The following is a 21,258-nucleotide window of genomic DNA, read 5'->3' as shown; positions in this document are numbered from 1 at the left end:
CGTAAATTAACACGTGCTGAAATTTGCTAGGGGACTGGATAGGCCAAATATGAGGACTGAACATTAAAATGTATGTATCTAATGCAGAAGGCAGTTCTACATTAATTTGCTTCTCACAGACCTACTATGTAAGATGAGCATTCAAAGCCCCTTTGTTTTCCAAATACTTTTAATTACCTCAAAATGAATATGAAAACAGTCAAAACAAGGACATACCTTCTGTTTAAACCCCAAAGACTTAGATTCAGTTAGAGATGTAAATAGCAAAATTAGGCTCTTGCCCAAATTTCAAGATTTTTTAAAACTATTATCTTAGTAACTCCTTAGTACTTAGCTACTAGTAGGGGTGTCTGATTTAAAGTAGACAGTGGTATATCTTACTTATTGGAATAATATTACCTTATTCAGTGTAAAAGATATCAAGGATAATGTATTTTGCAACAGAGACTTGGATGGCTTTTAGTACAGCAGAGATCACAATGGTGTTTTTAAAAGTCAAGGCATAAGATAATTTGCCTGGTACTCTAGTTTACTTTACTAGCAATAAAAAAAATAAAAAACACCAAAATAACGTGAGTGGTTTACAATATCAAGAAAGTTCTACTCCTCACTTTATAATGTCTAATTCCCTTTCCTCTGCAGTCTTTCAACTTTTTCTCTCCGCCAATGTATCTCATTTTTAATCTTCTCTCCCACTCTCTCCATCTTTCTCTTTGAGCTATTTGCCTTACAAACGTATTGCCTTTTGCTTATACCCCAGGTTGCTTTTCCCTTTTTTTTGCCAGTCACCAGTCTTTTACCACCACACACTGGCCTAGCCTCTTTAACAAACTGTGATGCTCTTACCAATTTCTCTAACCCTAGGCAGCTTCTTCCACAGGTTTGTCATCTTTTTTTTTTCTGTCACTGACCAAATGGCAATATGAGGTTCAACATTTCTCACTTCTCACTGTCAACCTGGCCCAGGTTTTTTGACTGGATGTGCCACAATCACTGAGCCTTTCAGAGGCATAGCCTGCCTCAAATGCTCTACCACTCTTATTACTCGCTGTTGACCTTATTTAGCCTCTCTCACCATGATAAAATGGTCCATCATAGCGCAATCCATCTAATATCATTTTAGTTGTTGGAAAAGAAAAATAGACAGCACTCCAAGAGGATGCATAGTTAAATAATAAAAACACTGTATGCATTAAAGAAATATATACTTTACTTAAACTAAAAGGTTTGCAATAATGTATTTTTAATAAAAAAAGGATATTACCTTAAAAGTACAATAAAAATGGCAAATTTAGAATTAAGCAAGCTACAGTAATGAAAAATATCATAGCACCACTCTCTGGCTTTAGTACGCTACATATTGATAGTGGATAACACTAACTAATTAATAAATAATTTTCTGTGAAACTATAATAGAAGATAATATGCTCTCTGCTTGGACGGTCTACAGAATCGTATTGACTATTGTGTTTCTCTTCTATATGCACACAAAATTAGTCTATCTATCTATCGATCTATCCTTCTATCATCTATCTATCTATATATCTATATGTCTATATGTCTGTCTATCTGACTATTTATCTATTAACCACCTACCCAACAAGGTAGTGGTGCTCTCTCACCTTAAAGAAGAGCAACCATGCCAGGGTCTCATTCCATTATACACTAGTTATTTCAAATCCCTTACACATCCATTTAGGGAAACAGTACGTATTGCTCTTTTAAATTAATGTTTTGCTTATACATTATACAATAAAACTATTGATTTAAAAGAGTGATTCTTCCCTGGATGGATGTAATTTTCTGATGATTATAAATATATGCATATAAAATTATGCTAACCAATCAGAATTAAAAATGTGCCTGTTGGCCATCACAATTAAGCCTCTTAATTTATTTCTGAATAGCTATTCAGTACTCTAGATAAATGCAGGAAAATCTCCATGCGGTTCCAAGAAAAAACGTTTTTTACATAGTTTAACAGGGGTAAATAAAGATAAATATCATTAATATTAGTGGAATAATACTTTGTCAACATTATTCTTCTTAGCTTAAGAAAATACAACTTTCTGTTGGGCAATTAAATTTACATCTTTATTACACAGTTGTGTGACATATGGGCAAGCTCATCACACATGAAAGTACAAGATTTTCTCCCCACAGCCTCTAAAACAAGCACAATATTGTGGTCCTTTATTTTGGAGAGCTTAGAAGGGTTGAAATACCAAGAAAAGGCCACTTTGTTTTATAATTTTTCTGTCAGTCGAAAAAGATGCAGCATGTTTAAAGATCTTTACCTAATCTTGCATTGACCATTCCACATTAGCAGCTCCCTCCTGTTTATGCATAAAGCTCTTTTTTACATTTCAGTTTACTAACGGCTAGATTTAGAGTTTGGCGGTAGCGTCAAAACCAGCGTTAGAGGCTCCTAACGCTGGTTTTGGGCTACCGCTGGTATTTAGAGTCTTGTAGGTAAGGGTCTAATGCTCACTTTCCAGCCGCGACTTTTCCATACTGCAGATCCCCTTACGTCAATTGCGTATCCTATCTTTTCAATGGGATCTTTCTAACGCCGGTATTTAGAGTCTTGGCTGAAGTGAGCGTTAGAAATCTAACAACAAAACTCCAGCCGCAGAAAAAAAACAGGAGTTAAGAGCTTTCTGGGCTAACGCCGGTTCATAAAGCTCTTAACTACTGTGCTCTAAAGTAAACTAACACCCATAAACTACCTATGTACCCCTAAACCGAGGCCCCCCACATCGCCGCCACTCTAATAAAAAAATTTAACCCCTAATCTGCCGACCGCACACCGCCGCAACCTACGTTATCCCTATGTACCCCTAATCCGCTGCCCCTAACACCGCCGACCCCTATATTATATTTATTAACCCCTAATCTGCTGCCCCCAACGTCACCTTTGCCTACCTACAATTATTAACCCCTAATCTGCCGACCGTACCTCACCGCCACTATAATAAATGTATTAACCCCTAATCCACCTCACTCCCGCCTCAATAACCCTATAATAAATAGTATTAACCCCCTAATCTGTCCTCCCTAACATCACCGACACCTAACTTCAAGTATTAACCCCTAATCTGCCGACCGGACCTCACCGCTACTCTAATAAATGTATTATCTCCCCTAAAGTTAAGTCTAACCCTAACCCTAACACCCCCCTAAGTTAAATATAATTTAAATCTAACGAAATAAATTAAATCTTATTAAAGTGAAGGTAAAGTGCGCTCTATCGCATTAGCTAATTACACTTGTCACCCTAAATGAATAGCACTTTAATTCATCATTTTTTTCAATTCTAAGTATAAATCGAGTTTTAGCCTTTTATACTTACTTTAGTTCAATCCGTAAATACAACCTGTCTTTTTTTTTTTTTTTTGATGGCAGGTCACGTTTTTTCAGCACCCAATTGACAATCTGGCCGTTAGGCGGCCGTCAACCTACGTCATCCGACTCCTGGATGATCTGCGCATGCGTTTACATTATTTCTTGGGCTTGTAAGACAAGCGCGCTCCCGTTTTGCGCATGCCTATTGCAATCATGAATGATTTGCATTAACATAGTATATCACCGCATGCGCATTGCTGAGAGTAGTCGACGCAATGCGAATGCGCAATTTATAGGATCCTTGTGAACTCGCTTTGGAGACATGTATAGAGCGGGTGGGACCGCTCTATACGTCACTCTCTCCAAGATAAGGAAATAGCTGATGGGAGGAGTAAGGAACATAACGGTGGGGTAATATAAACCTTTATTTTTACATACACTTTTAATACATTCTGAAAAAAAAAGTTAGCGATTGCATTTTTTTAACTATTACTAATTCATTAGGGTTTATAGATAGGTACAACTTTACCTTCACTTTAAATAAATTATTCCTATTTAAAGCTAAATACTTACCTGTAAAATAAACCCTAATATAGCTACAATATAAATTATAAATATATTGTAGCTATTTTAGGGTTTATATTTATTTTACAGGCAACTTTGTATTTATTTTAACTAGGTACAATAGCTATTAAATAGTTAATAACACTACACTATCAATAAATTAATTAAATACCTACAATTATCTACAATTAAACCTAACACTACACTATCAATAAATAAATTAAATAAAATAACTACAATTATCTGCAATTAAGCCTAACACTACACTATCAATAAATAAATTAAATAAAATACCTACAAATAAATACAATTAAATAAACTAACTAAAGTACAAAAAATAAAAAAAGCTGTTACAAAAAATAAAAAAATGAATTACAAACACAATAAAAATATTACAACAATTTTAAGCTAATTACACCTACTCTAAGCCCCCTAATAAAATAACAAAGCCCCCCAAAATAAAAAAATGCCCTACCCTATTCTAAAATAAAGCTCTTTTACCTTACCAGCCCTTTAAAGGGCCTTTTGCGGGGCATACCCCAAAGAATTAATCTCTTTTGCCTGTAAAAAAAAACATACAATACCCCCCCTCAACATTACAACCCACCACCCACATACCCCTAATCTAACCCAAACCCCCCTTAAATAAACCTAACACTAAGCCCCTGAAGATCTTCCTACCTTGTCTTCACCATGCCAGGTATCACCGATTGCTCCAGGATCCGAAATCTTCATCCAAGCCCAAGTGGGGGCTGGAGATCCATCATCCGTCTGAAGTCTTCTATCAAGCGACAGCTGAAGAGGTCCAGAAGAGGCTCCAAAGTCTTCCTCCTATCCGGGCAGAAGAGTAGATCCGGACCGGCAACCATCTTCTTCCAAGCGGTCACAAGCGGCTCCATGTTGAAGACCTCCGGTGCGGATCCATCCTCTTCTTGCAACGTCCTAAGTCCGAATGAAGGTTCCTTTAAATGACGTCATCCAAAATGGCGTCCCTCGAATTCTGATTGGCTGATAGGATTCTATCAGCCAATCGGAATTAAGGTAGGGGAAATCTGATTGGCTGATTGAATCAGCCAATCAGATTGAGCTCGCATCCTATTGGCTGTTCCGATCAGCCAATAGAATGCGAGCTCAATCTGATTGGCTGATTGGATCAGCCAATCGGATTGAACTTGAATCTGATTGGCTGATTCCATCAGCCAATCAGAATTTTCCTACCTTAATTCCTATCAGCCAATCGGAATTCGAGGGATGCCATCTTGGATGACGTCATTTAAAAGAACCTTCATTTGGACTTAGGACGTCACAAGAAGAGGATGGATCCGCGCCGGAGGTCTTCAACATGGAGCCACTTGTCACCGCTTTGAAGAAGATGGTTGCCGGTCTGGATCTACTCTTCTGCCCGGATAGCATGAAGACTTTGGAGCCTCTTCTGGACCTCTTCAGCCGTCGCTTGATAGAAGACTTCAGCCAGATGATGGATCTCCAGCCCCCGCTTGGGCTTGGATGAAGATTTTGGAGCCTGGAGTGGTCGGTGATACCTGACATGGTGAAGACAAGGTAGGAAGATCTTCAGGGGCTTAGTGTTAGGTTTATAGGTTTATTTAAGGGGGGTTTGGGTTAGATTAGGGGTATGTGGGTGGTGGGTTGTAATGTTGGGGGGGGTATTGTATGTTTTTTTTACAGGCAAAAGAGCTGAATTCATTGGGGTATGCCCCGCAAAAGGCCCTTTTAAGGGCTGGTAAGGTAAAAGAGCTTTTCTATTTTAATTTTAGAATAGGGTAGGGCATTTTTTTTATTTTGGGGGCTTTGTTATTTTATTAGGGGGCTTAGAGTAGGTGTAATTAGCTTAAAATTGTTGTAATATTTTTATTATGTTTGTAATTAATTTTTTTATTTTTTGTAACTTAGCTTTTTTTATTTTTTGTACTTTAGTTAGTTTATTTAATTGTATTTATTTGTAGGTATTTAATTTAATTTATTTATTGATAGTGTAGTGTTAGGTTTAATTGTAGATAATTGTAGATATTTTATTTAATTAATTTATTGCTAGTGTAGTGTTAGGTTTAATTGTAACTTAGGTTAGGATTTATTTTACAGGTAATTTTGTAATTATTTTAACTAGGTAGCTATTAAATAGTTCTTAACTATTTAATAGCTATTGTACCTGGTTAAAATAAATACAAAGTTGCCTGTAAAATAAATATAAATCCTAAAATATCTACAATATAATTATTATTTATATTGTAGCTATATTAGGATTTATTTTACAGTTAAGTATTTAGCTTTAAATAGGAATAATTTATTTAATAAGAGTTAATTTATTTTGTTAGATTTAAATTATATTTAACTTAGGGGGGTATTAGGGTTAGGGTTAGACTTAGCTTTAGGGGTTAAAAAATTTATTAGAGTAGCGGTGAGTAGGGGTTAATAATTGTAGGTAGGTGGAGGCAAAGTTGTGGGGGCAGATTAGGGGTTAATAAATATAATATAGGGGGTCAGCGGTGTTATGGGCAGCAGATTAGGGGTACATAGGGATAATTTAGGTTGCGGCGGTGTACGGAGCGGCAGATTAGGGGTTAATAATAATATGCAGGGGTCAGCGATAGCGGGGGCGGCAGATTAGGGGTTAATAAGTGTAAGATTAGGGGTGTTTAGACTCGGGGTTCATGTTAGGGTGTTAGGTGCAGACATAGGAAGTGTTTCCCCATAGGAAACAATGGGGCCGCGTTAGGAGCTGAACGCTGCTTTTTTGCAGGTGTTAGTTTTTTTTTCAGCTCAAACTGCCCCATTGTTTCCTATGGGGGAATCGTGCACAAGCACGTTTTTGAAGCTGGCCGCGTTCGTAAGCACCGCTGGTATCGAGAGTTGCAGTGGCGGTAAATATGCTATACGCTCCCTTTTTGGAGCCTAACACAGCCCTTCTGTGAACTCTAAATACCAACGGTTTTTAAAAGGTGCGGGGGAAAAAAAGCATGCGTCAGCTACGCGGGTCGTTACCGACAAAACTCTAAATCTAGCCGTAAGTTAAATAGGATAGAAGTTTACTATAGCCCCTTTTACCCGAATATATTTCATATTATGCTACAGGGTTCTTAAGCAAATCTATCTGCATAGTAGTACAATACCAGATCTGGTAGTCACCCCATTCTGTGCCTAACCATGGATTTCTTATCCACTCTTGATCTTCCCTGCCCCATACAACAGGTTTTTCTTATGTAGGAGAAGATAAGTTTATAATTAAGCTAGAATAAAGTCTTAATATTCTAAGAGATTTTAACTGCTAGGTATTTGATAGCTTTTTTGGCCAAGTAAAATAAAAATTCCCTTACAAATGTTACTGATATTCTTTACATTTATTGTAGGTTTTAGCAGAAGGGTTACATTTAGGAATGGTCTGTACAGGAGGTTTATATATGGTTAAATTTAGAGGGGGGGCTTCAATTAGCAAATAGATCATGTAGGCTTGTTTTACAAATGGAGAATCATGTAGATGGATTTAGCAATGCAATGTTTTATAAACTAGCCTAATTCTTGCCTAAATTGTATAATGCTTCTGTAGGAACTTTACTGTATTTTCCAGAATTATCACTAACAATGCATTTCTCACCAAACTGCTTACATGTAGCCTTTGATTGTGTGATTTTACTTTGAAGCATGTGGCTGTTATTCTTTAGTATCCCTCTATTTCTTCCCATATATAAAACAAATAGAACTCAGAAATACCATTCATTCATGTTAGCGATAGCTTGTTTCTCTGCACTGCACATATCATTTTCCTGTTTTATATATTCCTGGGTCTTTGTATATTAGCTTTGCAAACAAACCAGCATCAAAAAGTCTAAATATCCTGCTAAAGTTTTCCTACATGAATTTTGTTTAAATTTGTGAATAATAATTCTAAAATGTGTCCTTTTTTTCTTTAAGTGAATAAAAAAAAACAAAATCCACTGTGGTTTCCCTTTAGACAAATATTAACCCTTGTTTTAAAACATCTGCTGTAAATGGTGAAAGTGAGATGATGATGATAAAAGTGATAATGATAATATTTATTATTAAAAGGTTGTATCTATGAATACCAAATGGTACACAAATGCATGTCCAAAATACTTACAATTGTTTCTGTTTCTTAAAATAAAATGAGATTTAGTTCCCCGTGGAATCTTCTTCTTCATTGATAGCTTTAGTTTTCGCCACCACTGGAATAGAAAGAGCCACAAAAAAATGTGAAACAAAGAAATGCCACAAGAAGGATCTAAGCGTAGTTTAACCGTTGTTCGGTTTAAAAGCACACATTTAGTGTAAGATTGCAAGGGGATCACTAGAATTAGCCTTAAGATAACTAAGTTTTCATGTGTGCTAAACCTACATCACCTTAGACCTATATTGTGACACCCGAAGAGCGTTACACATATTTCATATTCCTATGTCCTTTACATATAACTTTTTATTTATTTATTTATTTATTATTAAATACTAGGTGATAAGACTGCCCAGAGGGCAGTCTATGTTTAAAAAATACAAATCTCCAAGCTAAAGTTACAAAAAATAAAAAAAGTAAAATTAGAGAACAAAAAATAAACAAAGCTATCAAACATAAAACATTTAAACCTAAACTAATAACCCTAAAACTGTAAAAAAATTGCCCCCAAAATAAAAACACCCCCTAATCTAATACTAAGCTACCAATAGACATTAAAAGGGCCTTTTGTAGGGCATTGCCCTAAGTTAAACAGCTCTTTTACTTGAAAAAAATTATCAATTACCACCCCCACCCACCAAACCCCCCAAAGTAAAAAAATCTAACACTAAAAAATACTAAACTACTCATTGCCCCTAATGCGGCATTTGTATGGGCATTGCCCTTAAAAGGACATTCAGCTCTTATACTGTCCTTAAAAGGGCAATTAGCTCTTTTCCAGCCCAAAAAACCCTAATCTAAAATAAAAGCCACCCTAAAAAATAAAAATAAAGCCTAAGCCCCAAAGTTCCTGAAGTCCGGCGAAGAAGGTCTTCTTCCAGGCAGCTCCATCATCTTCTATCTTTATCCAGAACAAAGGCGGCACGGAGTGGAGGTGCAGAGCTGTCTTCCCCTGATGAGTTGATCCTCAGCGGGGGTCCTCAATGGCGGTGGTTAATAGATTAATTAGGTGTATTGTGATGTGGGGGGTTGGCGGTTTAGGGGTTAATATTTTAATTATTATTATTGTTTTGCGATGTAGGCATTGGCAGTTTAGGTGTTTGTTAATACTTCGTGCTGGAGGTTAAGTTTTTATTGTTATACTTCATTCAGGGGGGGGGGGGGCGTGTTTTTTAAATTTATTTATTGTGGGCGGTTACGTATTTTTCAGTTATTTTATGCGGGCAGTTGCATGTTTTTTTTTAAAAGCTTCGGGTTTGCCTACGCTGCATCCAGGTGGATGCTTTGCTTCATCCAGCTAGATTCTTTTGGCTGCGCGTGCAGCCAACATTCCTTATGAGGATGCATGTGCAACTGGTGACGGACGCATTACAAATGCGATTATAGTATAGATATATTTCTATATATGTGATAATGTTAATGTAATATATATATATATATATATATATATATATTTATATTTATATATGTATCAATAGGAATAGATATACAGGTATAGGTACTGTATATACAAATATACAATAAAAATAGCATATTCCTGTATGTGAAAAACATTGGAATGCAAAATATTAATAACCCCTCTCGGGTTAGCATGCGAGTGATAAGTTTTTTTTCTTCTGTGCTCTCCATTGAAGTTTATGGAGTTAATAGCGTGGTCGCGATATCTGAAGTCCTGATTTTAACACATGTTGCAAAACTTTTACTTTCAACATGTAAGACGCGCGCCCAAAAAGATTGCGTCTAGCAAATTTTACTCTGAGCGGGAGCACTAAATAGTGCACTACTACTTGTTATATAGCTCTTAATTTGCCTGCTCACTTACAATTCTAAATTTGCTGAAAGCCAATAACTCATAAACAAGTGCACAGTGCCATCAGTGATGTCTGATCAGAATGTTATTATCCATTTTTCAATTCCCCTTGTTCTTGTGAGTTTGCACATGTTCCCTGTTTATTGAGGGGCTTCCAGAGCCTCCTCCAGCAGATATCATATAACTATGCAAAAACTTCCCACAGTCTGGAACACACAACCTAAAGCATTTAATGCAGCAGGGAAGGCATACACAATTCATAAGGCCATGTATGCTGCACTATCCTGCTTTATACTGTTTCTTATTGATGCCAGTTTCTGTGAAGTTTTATGCTGAGATATGGCTGGAAAAATGATGCAACTTGTAAGCCTCTGGAAAACAAGGGATGCACACATAGACAGCATAGAAAATGGAGTACCAGATAAGTACATACTAAACACAAACAATACTGTGCACTTATTTGTTTTATATGTTTATGAAAGAAAGTGTACAATGGATTCAAGAGAGTGCTGAATTGTAACTGAACATTTTGAAAATTAAAAGTATATATTTTTGTTTTAAAATATTTTTATTGAGGTAAAAGAAAATGCATACATAATACAAAATGAGAACAGTATATCAAATATTCAAGGCATATCTGATTTGACTTGTACATTAGTATCAGCAGTCCTCTATTTTAAGAAAACATGACCATTACATTTCAAGAAGAAACCGTACATATGCATTTAGGGAGTACATCAAGGAGCAATATGGAAAAAAAGGATACACTCCTAGATATGTAGTATGGCTGGCAGTGGCCATAAAGCAATGAAACAAGTTACTAAAATGGGGGTATGAATTATTGGCTGTAAGGTTTAAAACTCAACTGGTAATAAAAAAAACAAAAAAAAAAGAGGAAAAGGTTGGAGGGGAAGGGCAGGGTTTATGTAGAGGGGTAACATAATCGTTTTAACACGTCGTTGGGCCTATAGATTTATATAATCAATTCCCATTCCTCACAAATCTCTCAGTGTAAGTCAAGCTTATTGTTGTGAGTAAAAATTGGGACCTCTATAGTTTCTATGTAGCTCATAATTTTAACTACATCACTCCACAAAGGAGATACTGATTGCTTCCAGAGCCTGGCAATAGATAATTTGACTGCCACAAATAGGTATACGGATTATACAGATATGGATTGGTGACCTCACTATGCCGCACCCCCTCCAGCAAAGAGGGGAGTTTATGGGCGAGATTTTAAAAAGTCTTAGCAGCTTGAGATGCCATTGAGTGCATACTTTAAGAAACAATTCCAATAGCGTAATGCAATGAAAATCTTGCCTGGTGCCCATAATAGCTTTGGACCACTCATCCTGCTCACCATGAAACTGAATTGCTTTTTCCCAGTATATGATGTAGGCTGATTTGTAAAATACAAGAGGATTGAGGAGATCTCTATATGAGATTGATAATGCCTTTGGGATCCTTTTCATAGTAAGCCACCATTTTTCCCAGGTAGTTGGCTCTCGTAGAGGTTGGTCAAGAAATCCCCAGGATTTTGGCAAACTATGGATTCTTCAGAACTCAAACCTCAAGAGTTGTGGAGGGTTGTAGGACGTGTTAAATTGTGGAAGAGTGATCAAACTTCCATTAGGGAAGAGGTCAGCTATGCAGCTGATGCCATAAGGTCGGTTGTGAGTCTCTAAGAGCCTTAAGCAGTCCTGAGAGTGAGTGAATGGGTGAGGGGTGTGGAGCAATCTGTGGCAACAACCGAACTCTATCCCAGAAGCATAAAGCAAATAATATAATGGAGTTTTGTATATCAAAAAAGAACCTGATATGTTTGGGTAACCATATGAGATAAGATAAAAATAATGTGTTGGGAAGAGTTGCCTGTTTGAGCATCCACCATTTACTTTTACAAGAGTCTAAACTATGTGGGCTAATCTAGAGGCTTCATGGTATAAAGCCAAGTTAGGGATGCCTGCGCCCCCATTTAGAATCGGTTGTTGCATAATTCTCATGGCCACTCTTGGGTGTTCTGCAAAATAAAGCAGTTGCTTACTTGCTGAAACTTCCCTATCAGGGGTTTGGGTTTAGGAATTGGAAGGCATTTTAACAGGTTGATTAGTTTAGGGAGAAGGGTCATCTTGAAGGCAGATATTCTGCCTAACCAAGAAATGCATGGAACATTCCATCCTTACATGTTTTTTTGGAATTGTTGCAGGAATGGATAGAAGTTGGATTCGATTATCCTGGAGATGTTGCAGGACAGGAAAACTCCTAGATGTTTGATTCTCTGATTCGACCAATTAAATGTGTATATTTTTTAAAGTGTTGCCCATCTCTCTGCCTGGGAGATTTATAGTATAAGCATCTGTTTTGTTAACATTTAGCTTATAGTAGCTGATTTGTTCAAATTAATTTAAGAGTTTGAAGAAGGCTGGAATAGAGTGAGATGAGTCACCTAGGAATATGGTTAGGTCGTCAGCAAAAAGTGCAGTTTTTTGTTGTACTCCAGAGATCTCAACACCCTTAATGTCTAAGTTTGTTCTAAAAGCTTCAGCTAGGGGTTCCATAACTAACACAAAAATTAGTGGGGACAAGGGGCACCCCTGTCTCATGTCATTAGTGATGGGGAAGGAGGGGGAATTAAATCCTAATCCTCTAACTGATGCTGAAGAAGAAGAAGAGTATAATGCCCTAACACATGTGTGAAATTGGGAGGGGAGGCCAAATTTGGTTAAAACTTTGAATAGATAGTTTCAATTAACGCGATCGAAGGCCTTTTTGGCATCAAGTTCTAGGGTTGTACAAGGGATTCCTAGTCTTTTGGCTTCAAAGTAAATATTAAGAATACACCTTGTATTATCAGGCCCTTCTCTTCCTGGCATAAACCCAAACTGATCCCAATGTATTAACGAGGGAAGGACTTGATTTAGCCTAGCAGCCTAGCATGACCAGTAATTTCATATCTGTATTGATTAAAGTTATAGGACAAAATTTTCACAAGTAGTAGGTGCTTATCCTGGTTTCGGGATGGTAACTATATTTGCGTCTAAGAATTCAGAAGGGAGAGATTCTGTGTATCTTGCCGTCGAGAAGACTCTAGTTAGTATAAGGGAAACATATGAATTAAACCTTTTTTAAAAGAGGGCAGTGTAACCATCTGGTCCAGGGTCTTTGTTGGATTTTAAAGATTTGATGACAGCAGACACTTAATCTACACTAAAAGGGGAGTATAGGAGTTCTTTCTGGTCATAAGTTAGAGTTGGCAAGGAAAGTGAATCTAGGAATTTTTTAATGTCAGCGGTAAGTGGAGGAGGAGTGTCTAAGGATTGTCCTAGATTATATAGAGTGGAGTAATTTACCAATGTCAGCTGGTAGTCGAACTATGCCATCTGGAGTTTTAATGTAAGGGTTACGGGCTGCTGCTGTGCACTGTCATAATTTATTAGCTAACAAGCGGTCAGCTTTGTTTCCCTTGGCGTAAAAGGTTTGTTTCAGTGTTAACATCTGTGACTGGACTATTTTTGTTTCTAGAGATTCAATTTGCGATCTTATCATTTCAATCTGAGTTAGAATATTGGGATCTAATGTGTTTATGTGCTTGAAAGTTAAGTTGCGTAGTTGTACATGAAGTTGTGCTAAGGTGCCTCCAAGTCTCTTCCTGTGTTTGGCTCTTAATTTGATAAATAGACCTTTGGTATACACTTTAAAAGCGACCCAAAGACAGTAATCATTAACTGAGCCATTATCATTAATTCAAGGGAAATGTTCAAATTCCTTTTGTAGTTACTGGACATCGATTGAGGAGGTGAGAAGAGATTCAGGCATAATATTAGTTGAGCTGAGAGTCATCTGATCAGGGGAGTGGTCCGACCAGGTGCAGTTGGGCATGTGAATTTATTGTATGCAGTCTAGAAGAATTGGTTTGCAAAAAAAATAGTAAATTCTTGTATAGGTATTGTGAACCATAGAATAATAGGAGTAATCTCTTGAAGTGGGGTGAAGGGAGCCCCAGATGTCAAAAAGATTATACTGAGACTTGTTAAATTGCTTGCAGTCCTAGTAGAAGGGAAGTCGCATGGTCTGTGTTTGGGGGAGCGTCTATCTAATGTGGTTTCTAGGATCAGGTTGAAGTCTCCCACTAAAAGTAGATTTGTCGTTTTATGTGCTGATAGGAGTCGTAAGAATTTTCGTAAGGACTTAATTTGGCCTGAGTTGGGGCCATAATAGCATGCAAGGGTATATGTGACATCATCAAATTTGCAGTTCACAATTAAGAACCGACCTTGGGGATCCGCATGTATGTCTAATTTTTCGTATAGAATTTTTTTATGGATTAGTATTGCCCCTCCTCTGGATTTGCCTAGAAAGGAGGCTGTTTCAATTACTGGGTAAGTTTTGGATTTGAGAGGCACATTGGATCTGTGAACCCAATGTGTTTCTTGGAGGAAAGCTATCTGGGATTTAGCATGGGAGAGATATCTCATGAGTCTGCTTCTTTTGTTGAAAGTATTGAGGCCTCTGACATTATGAGACGTGCATGTCAGGGACATGATGTATAAGGGGGGAGAAATGCGGGGAAGAGAGAAAAAATAAATAAAAAAATGATACAGTCAACACTGTAACGTAAGAGTTAATGTTAAGCGAGTAGTTAGAGTTGCGGTATAGTCAAGATAAACCGCACAGGTAGTAGGTAGTCCTCCTAGTCTTGGAGGCTCGTTATGTGGGGGAGGAGGTGGTTAGAAATATATGGACAAATCTTTTAATAATTTTCTAAGGGTAGATCAGTCGCACAAGGGAAGGGGGCGGGTTTGGGAAAGAGGGAGATGAAAATAACTGTATTAGGAAGGTCGCTTCGCCTGTCCAATATGAAAATGTAGTAATGCAGGTATTGTACAGTGTTCAAGTATATAAGGTATAAAGATTCCAATCAGGAAATAATCTCTCAGTCATCATAAGTATCAATAGAAGTTATACTCACAGTGAGTTCGAGTCATAAGAGGTAAAAATAATAGTAAAGCTATAAGAAATTTTCCTGTTCCCTATGGGCGGGTTGTGGGAAAGAGATGGAGGGAATCTAAGCAGTGTTCATTAGAAGGGTACGGTGCAATCCTGTCATAACAAAAACACACATATTGCTCATGTTTGAAGTAGCAAAAGTGGGGAAGGAATAATCATATAAACACTAGTGCTCAGACACATGTAGGGAAAATTATTTGAACCAAAAAAATGTATGAAATAGAGTGATCATCCTATACATCTATACATATCATGTAAGCACTGCTGAGTCTGCCAACCGGGCCAGGGGATCCATTTGGGAACCAGAAGCACACAAAGTGTGCATTCATCGGGGTTATAACCTTGCCACATGAGCATGCCCAGCAGGCTTCACATAAATGATATAATAACATTTTTATTTGAAAACATGCATGTTCTAACCTACATATATAAATAACTTTTTAGAAAACAAATTTTAAGGCATTGCAGTGAAACCATATACTAGAAGTAAGATAACATTAATAAAGTTATATAATTTTAAACTATAAAGTGTAACTACGTAGAAGAAATAACTATGTTGTGCTCCTGCAGTGGGGTCTGTGGGGTAGATACAAGTGAAGCAATAAACTGCCTTTAGAAAAACGTTTGCCATACTACATCATATCTTTGTAGAAGTAGGCAGGGTAAAGTAGCGCAAGAAATGCACTTTGGTAGTATAGTTTCAGAAAGCATGTTACTGGCTTTGCTCAATGGATCATAGGGATCAAGTGCATCTGATGCAGCCCACCACTGGATCAGCTTCTGTAGGTCTGTATGTAATTGGTTATCGTTGAAGATCAGCAATTTAATGGCCTTTAGGTCTTAATGAACGGTGAGCTTGGTCAAGTAAATCCTCAGATTCTGATGTGATTGGGGCCAGGTGGGGAAAAAGCTTCTTGTAATAAGACTGTAGATCAGATAAAGAGACAGATTTAGGCACACCTCGGATCCTAAGGTTATTGCGCCAGGATCTGTCCTCAATGTCTGCCATCTTGTCTTCCAGCGAGTCCAAGTAATCTGATAAATGTTGTGAAAAAGTCAGACCATTAGCCTGCTCAGTTGCAAGGTCCTTGCATTTTCTTTCAAGGATGTCAATGCGTTCATTTGTAGAGGAAATTTCTCTTTTCAGCTCTTTTCAGTGCAGTAGAGGCCGAAAGTTTAGCGGAGAACTATGTATGGTGAGCATCCAGCATGGTCTTCAAAGAGTCCAGAATAAAGGCAGGTGTTACTGATGCTATAGGACTCTAGTGAATGTCTTTCATAGCTGACAGAGCAAAGTCAGTCGATTCAAACTCAGGAGATTCTGGATTCTCAGATTCAATATGTATGTCATGCTTGGATGGGTAAAGTGATCCATCACTGTCCTTTTCGGTGGGAGTTGTGGCCTATGTTTTCTTATAAATATATTAAAAAAAAACAATCTTTCACTGAAAGTATAGCGATAGATCTGGTATCTTAGGTCTCGTAAAACTATCCCCTTGTCCGGGTTTACAAACAGTGAAATGGACCAACCACAAATGCTAATCAATTAGTAAAAGCTAGCCGTTAAGTAATCTATGTGTACAAACAAAGTTTAGTTCAGATTACTAAGCCAGATACATTGACATAGTGTAGAAACAGTACCTTATTAGCGTTGAAGTAGCAGTACCTCTAAGTGCCGGTAAATCCGAGAACAGATGTGTCTTGTCCGTGTTCCACTGAAGTATGCAGAGAACGCCAAAAGCCCATCCAACTTACTGTAGTAGAGCGCTTCACTCGATCAGGTAGCTGGGTTGGCTGTAAACAGTTAAATTACTTTCACAGGAGACTTGGCAACAGAGGACCTATGGGCAACTTACTGGATTGTTCATTTTGTTTGTTTGCTTATGTTTTCTTTTAGCTGGTTGTGATATCTTGGGCCCAAAATGTTAAAGTGGTGGTGCCAGCTGAGTATAAGTGAGTATAGCTCTAAGATTAGAGATCAGGTTGTGTATCCACTTTAAACAGTTTATCCCATTTCAGTGATTGAAGTATAACCAAGATGGAACACTGAGTGCTAGACAAGCAAGTAAAGCCTTAGATAGTGCTTACTTCATCATGAAAAATTAAAGTTCCCCAGCAGAAAAGGGTAAATGCTGTGCACCACTCAGAGAAGGTGATTTGAAAATAAATTTGGGTTAGCTTGATACCTGCAGGGAGGCTGTTGTCGCTGTGAGCAACTACCTGGGCCAAATGAGATTTATTTTACGTAGGAAAGAGACCCATAGGAAGGGGAAATGAGAAAAGGGCCAAAAGCTTGGTGAGTTTTTTCTGTTTTTTTTTGTGTCTCTTTTCTTTTTTCCTTTTTTAGGTCTGATAAGCCTTGTGCAGTTAAAGGTGGAGAGCTTGCAATTTTACTAACTGTGTGGGATTACTGCTGCTCTGTTGCCACTCGGCAGGTATTTGTTTTTTTGTTTTTTTTTGTGTTTTTAAGCCAAGGATATTAGGTCAGCTGAGCCGTGCCCCAGCACGGAGAATGTAGCCGTTACTTTCAGAGGGCCTGCTGGAGGTTGCTACGTGCAGAAAATGGCGCTGTGCGCTAAGAGGTGATCACCGGGAGGCAGCTGGAGGGCCTTTTCTCTGATGCGTGCGGCTAACACAGTTATCTTCTCCCGCACGGTCAGAGAGTTTATCCAACACACAGCTAGCTCTCAGATCTTCCTGAGGCCTCAATTATGTGGTGGGACTTCCAAGCTCTTAGCTGAAACACTATCCTGCTCTGCTCTTCCTTGCGTCTGAATTGACCAGTATTAGCCCGGCACTATGGGGGATACTGATAGGGGGTAGGTGAGAGGGGATTAGCTAGGTAAGTGGTAATCAATGGGCAAAATAGGGGATTTTAGACTGGCTCTGGCGTAGTGCGACCAATCTCTCCAATCCCCTAAAAGTATATTTTTAAAGTCAGCTTGGTGTTACATTTCCTATTATTATTATTATTATTATTATTATTATTATTATTATTATCAATATTTTATTAGTGTTAGTATTGTTATTATATATATATATATATATATATATATATATATATATATATATATATACATAAACTATTATTTGCTACTTTCCAATGCATTCCACAAAAATACAGTTTGTCCTGCAAATGACATATTAATGTTTTATTTCTGGAGATTTTTAATATCATTTATATTTCAATATTTCATAATGTTGAACTGATTCATTTTTTTTTTGTATGAAAATTAGAAACAACTGCATTACATTGTAAAATAACCTCTTTAAGATATATTAAATATACAAATGGCTTGTATGTCTTTTTAACCCATGTCATTTATGCAACATTTTCTGATCTTTTATTACTAATTGTTTCAAAAGTTGTGACAAGGATCCACAGACAACTATTTTTGAGAATGGAAAGAGTCAGATGGGGAGATTTTCATTTGAAGTGTTCCGGTTTGTCAAGCACAAAAACCAGAAAATGTCTACAGTATTTTTACACTGTGTCACAAAGCTGTGTCGATCAGATGACTGCCCTTATTTAACACCTGTAAGTAAAAGAAATAAGTAAGTGATCAGTGACTATTATGTTGCTCAAATATTATATTGCATTGCTTTAGATCTAGCTCATATTGTTTTACTGTATCTCTAAAAAAAACATTACTGATTATATGATGCTGTGGGCACAGCTTTGTATTGATGTCATCTCTCAAAAGAATTCTTGACTGACGTTCTTCTCATCTAATATCTGAAGAAGTAAATAACTACAAAGCCACAGTCCATCACAACAGTTTTCTTGTTCAGTATGGATCTCAATTGTTCAATTGATTTTAGAGGCAAAGTTTCTCATGATGTTTTGTTAAATTGCAGTGGTGTCTCAAAACCTGTAAAGTATTTTATCTCATTATGCTCCGTTCCATCCATAAATGGTGCAGGAATCAAATTAATTCCCAATGTATAAACCTTGTAGAGCATACATGTCTTGTGAAAGAATTAAAGATTACAAGGACAAATGCTAAAAGTTGTATTTATTATAATGGATCACTATCTACATTTCTTTTAAAAAAAAAAAAAATCCTAGAAGAGTGTTAGTCGAAGCTCATTAAGAAATTACAGTTGAGAATAAGATGTTGTAACTGTTAACTCATATTGTTAACTTGTACATTGCATAATTAAATGGCATTAATACACTAATTAAAAATACAATTAATATATGTGATAGAAATTTTGCATCTATTTTTTCTAATTAGTTTGGTATACAATATATACAGTAAAATACATAAAGATTAAAAGAAAATTAATTTTATTAAAATGTGTTGAAGATTTTATTTAAAAAGTTTTGTGTTTTTGTTTTATTTTGCATTTTGTTGCAAAGACAAGTGAAAAAAAGCAAAGTATAAAAAAAACCTATATAATTTACATCAATTATTTTTTGCCGCTGGCTACAAAAATCACATACATGTAGTAGTTAATAACATTTGCAATCAATATTTGTTGTTTTTCTGAACCAACAGGATTAGTTAACATATTTAAATGGATAGCCATATAAATGATGTTGTTTAAACAGTACCCTGGATTTATATTTATAAAAATCTGAATTATTACTTTAAAAAATATTTAGTAAGTATATGAACCTTTGATGGGAGATCCTACCATTCAGATAGGTAAATAAATTGAACATCTAACTAATCAAGCCATTAAAAAAGGTATCATCACAGTAAAGTTTAAAGAATCTCTAATTGAAACACATCCAATAAGACCAGTATTATATATTACACCAAAAATTCATAAAAATGAACAGCACCCCCCAGGCCACCCCAAACAGGCCCAGGAGTTCAAGTTTGTTTTTAATTTGCATTCTCCACTCCATTCATTACTAATACAAGTTTATTTACAGATAATTATGCTGCAAATGTTTTTAAATTCAAAGCACTGATATTTTTCAATTGTTGTTTTCTGCTGTTATTCACAAGCTTGCTTAAAGGGACACTGAACCCAATTTTTTTTCTTTTGTGATTCAGATAGATCATGCAATTTTAAGCAACTTTCTAATTTACTCCTATTATCAAATTTTCTTAATTCTCTTGGTATCTTAATTTGAAATGCAAGAATGTAAGTTTAGATGCCGGCCCATTTTTGGTGAACAACCTGGGTTGTTCTTGCTGATTGGTGGATAAATTCATCCAACAATACAAAAAGTGCTGTCCAGAGTACTGCCTTCTTTTTCAAATAAAGATAGCAAGAGAATGAATAAACATTGATAATAGGAGTAAATTAGAAAGTTGCTTAAAATTGCATGCTCTATCTGAATCACGAAAGAAAAGATTTGGGTTCAGAGTTCCTTTAAGACCGTTGCTGATTAACCAATCTGCCACCTAAAATGTGGGCGATTGAAATCATCCCAATCTGATCTGGTTGATTGACAGCCCCTGCTAGTGGTCAACTGGGTGCCAGTGAGCAGGGGACAGCATTGTACAATCATTGTGAAGCTAAAATCTCAAATTTGAATATTGGGCTTCCTAGTGACTTTGGGAATTTGTACTAAGTAAGTGATACTATCATTTCTTGTCTAAGGCTTGTTAGGGTTTTTATGCTGACTGTGTTCATTGAGTTATAGGTATGGGAAACAGCACCTGTGTTTTTTTTGTCCTGTGGCAAGGAATAGGACTAGCCAGGTCCCAGTGTACTCTTGAACAAAATGCATTTCCAGCCTCCAGGGTATAATAAAAAGACCTATATTCTTCTTTCACAGGGTCCATAAACAAACGACAAAGTTTCAAACCACTTACTGGTTCTTAATCATGTCTACTTGATCAGTATACAGGTGTGTCTTTTATACCTGTTTGCACAATATTGCCATCTAGTGGCCATTATTAAAATAACATGTGTTTCATACAATACAAGATATTAGTTTCTCTGTCACTATCTATTTAGTATGTCACACATGTATCGTTAAAACATTATTAATACTTAAACTACACAAACCTACACATACCTATATACATCCTACTAATCAGAATCATATGCACAACAGATATAGCCAATTGAATCTTATAGGTATTTCATTATTTATAAGAACAAAGACCAATCGAAATCTTTATTGAGTCCATTGGGTTCTAGGGTATTCAATTTATTAATCCAGAACATCTCCTTTCTTTTCAACATATGTTCCCTGTCACCTCCTCTCCTTGGTTTTTCTATTTGATCTATCACTTGAAAGTGTAATTGACTTATATTATGACCCATGGAGAGGAAGTGACAGGAAACTGGGGCTTCCTTGTTCTTCAACCTGATGTTGGACTTGTGTTCTGTTATTCTGGTTCTTACTTCCCTACTCGTCTCTCCAATATAAATCCTGGCACATGGGCATTTAATTATATATATGGCATATGTACTCCTGCAT

At 36.7% G+C, this 21,258-nt stretch overlaps 1 protein-coding gene across 1 annotated transcript in view; it reads left to right on the top strand.

Annotated features, from left to right (window-relative positions):
* ZPLD1 (zona pellucida like domain containing 1) overlaps nucleotides 1–21,258 on the top strand; it is a 431,915-nt gene that overhangs the window by 286,060 nt on the left and 124,597 nt on the right. Inside the window, exon 9 of the mRNA XM_053704866.1 lies at nucleotides 18,234–18,405. Coding sequence (XP_053560841.1) covers nucleotides 18,234–18,405 — 172 coding nt within the window. The remainder of the gene's footprint in view (nucleotides 1–18,233; nucleotides 18,406–21,258) is intronic.

This window comes from Bombina bombina, chromosome 3 (genome assembly GCF_027579735.1).
Source record: "Bombina bombina isolate aBomBom1 chromosome 3, aBomBom1.pri, whole genome shotgun sequence".
Taxonomy (NCBI): Eukaryota; Metazoa; Chordata; class Amphibia; order Anura; family Bombinatoridae; genus Bombina; species Bombina bombina.
The sequence above is the reverse complement of the archived record's forward strand: the minus strand, read 5'-3'. Positions and strand labels throughout refer to the sequence as shown.